Below are 2,469 nucleotides of genomic sequence, written 5' to 3' on the forward strand. Positions count from 1 at the left end.
ATACTGGTGTGTTTACGTCACCGTAACTTAGCGGTTCGGCAAAAAGAGACCGATAGAATAAGTACTAGGCTTACAAAGAGTAAGTCCTGGGGTCGATTTGCTCGACTAAAGGCGGTGCTCCAGCATGGCCGCAGTCAAATGACTGAAACAAGTAAAAGAGTAAAAGAGTAAAGAGTAAAACAACCAAAAAAAAACCATTTAAAGATGTTAATATGATTTCTTCCTGCATTATCCTACACTTTATTTGCTGAAATATAATTTTAGAAAGTAGACCTCTCTAGCAGCAAACAGCAAGCTCTGAAATCCATTTCGAAACTTTTGTAAATCGTGTATGCCTGTTGCTTGCCTGGCTTAGAAAGTAGCTTCTGTGTCACTTGCACGAGCAACATCTGGTCGGGAGCAGACAGCAAGTAGCGAAAATATTTTATTTTTGTTTATTTGCTTTAACTGTACTCTGGACCAGATTTCGGGGGGTATCCCCCATCCCTAGTGTGTAAAATACCTTTTTGATGTTTCAGAACGTATAAATCTACAACCATGTGATCGGTCAAATCTGATAACCGCTGTATTTACTTTTTACGAACAGATAAATAAAAGTTGTCCCCGTCAAAGATATGTGTACGAAATTGTTTGCAGCCCTTCTCCATGTGCATAGTTCATAAAAATCTATTGGCTTAATAAAAACAGGCAAAGATAAATTTCTGCAGGACAGAAAAACTTGACAAACTGAGATAAACATCCTTAGATACTTAAAATGTAAATACAGTAGTTTGATAGTAAAACCCTGGGCTGCTAGCCTAATTTCATAACCACTTTTCATTTTATTTTATAGAGACAAGTTAGCATGCATTATTATAGATATGAATACAGAATTTAGGAAAAAGCAACAGGAACAAAGGATACAGACTTTTGACTGATTTAATGTTTTTTTCTTTTAAGTTTCATTAAAAAATCTGTTTACTTGGACTATTATTTTTCCCGTTACTTTTAACCAAAAATTGAAACTTTTTTTCTGTGGTATTTTTCCTGTGATTTCATTTCTGTTCACCAAATATTTAGAGGAGTCTTTTTTTTTTTCGTCGAGAATGTTATTATTTCTATTTACTGTTATTCCTGTTAATGCTTTAAATGGGATTCGTTTATTAAGTTATTTGGATGCATTTCTTTAACTGCCAACCACTTGAGTGCTTTGAAATATTAATTTAGAGATAAAACTTGCTACCACATTTATATATATATATATAAAAAGATATTCTTATTATTAATATTCATATTATGATGAAAAAAGTACTACAAAAAACAACCCTTTTAACCATGAAATAAAATATGGAAAAGTTAATTGTGTCCCTTCGTCTTAGCGACAAGTGTGAATAAAATGAATTACTTTTGCTACTATTTATTACTAAATAAACATTACAACTTTCTAAAAACACAATGAAAGTTATATTAGTTATAGATAACAATTCTTTTACATATATACATAACAATTTTTTCATAGTTCATTAAATCAATTTAAGTAAAATAACATCAAAAGTTTAAACTACCGCACGCGGGTAATGATGAGAAAGAGTTTGCACTCACTTGCCTACTTAGTGAAGGTCTATATTGAAAACGAGGTAATTTCCGGCATCCATTAAGAAGAGAAGCTAGGTGTTGTCGTTTCGCTTGTGGAACGCCTTAAGGTTGGTGTTGCTTCATTTTAATAGTTGTTTTCGCTCTATATGCAGTTTATTTGATATTTTTCATTTAATTTAAAACTACGTTCGATGAGGTTCACGTAGTTTTAGTCTCTGAAATAGAAACTTATTTTTTTAAATAGGCGCTTCTTTTCTCACCATTTAAAAACTATTTAAGAATAATTGATATTTCCTTTTTAGTATGCATTTGCTTAAAAAAAAATGCGTATGCTTGTTGAATTATTAAATTAACTGCTAAATACTTGTCATTTTGCCAGCTATCTGCTACGCAAAAAAAAAAGAGAAAAAAAAAGACATTCACACTGTTAATTATCAGAGAATTTAAGAAAGAAATGACAGGTTCACCGCTTGTTATATGTAGTTTATTTGTAAGTTAAGGCAATTTTATAATTGACTTTTTTTTGTTGCATTTATCGTTAGAGTCTGTCAGAACGACAGTCTGAATATCCCAACTGCGAATGAGATGGCTACTGCAGACGAAGGTGAGATATTTTACCAAGTTGAGTTAAACAGAACAACTTGGAGAATTCCAGAACGTTATCAGAGACTTGCTCCAGTTGCATACGGTGCTTACGGTCAAGTTTGGTAAGTAATTTATTATTATTATTAAAAATGAGCAAAATAAATAAATAAATAAATATGCTGATGATGATTACTTGTAGTTCATCAAGGGATGTAACTCTGATGTCTTGACCGCTCTTTTATGTCTCCTCTCCCCAAATAAATTCCAACAGTTTTGTTGTGTGTGTGTATGTAAATAAATATATATATA

The 2,469-nt window shown here is 31.8% G+C and overlaps 1 protein-coding gene across 3 annotated transcripts in view; it reads left to right on the forward strand.

Annotated features, from left to right (window-relative positions):
* Positions 1 to 1,543: 1,543 nt before the first annotated feature.
* Positions 1,544 to 2,469, forward strand: part of LOC106868575 (mitogen-activated protein kinase 14) — a 97,709-nt gene continuing 96,783 nt past the window's right edge. For all 3 annotated transcript variants that reach the window (XM_052967957.1, XM_052967955.1, XM_052967961.1), the window contains exons 1-2: positions 1,544 to 1,682; positions 2,118 to 2,282. In XM_052967957.1, coding sequence (XP_052823917.1) covers positions 2,161 to 2,282 — 122 coding nt within the window. In that variant the 5' untranslated portion in view covers positions 1,544 to 1,682; positions 2,118 to 2,160. The remainder of the gene's footprint in view (positions 1,683 to 2,117; positions 2,283 to 2,469) is intronic.

Source organism: Octopus bimaculoides, chromosome 1, assembly GCF_001194135.2.
Source record: "Octopus bimaculoides isolate UCB-OBI-ISO-001 chromosome 1, ASM119413v2, whole genome shotgun sequence".
NCBI lineage: Eukaryota > Metazoa > Mollusca > Cephalopoda > Octopoda > Octopodidae > Octopus > Octopus bimaculoides.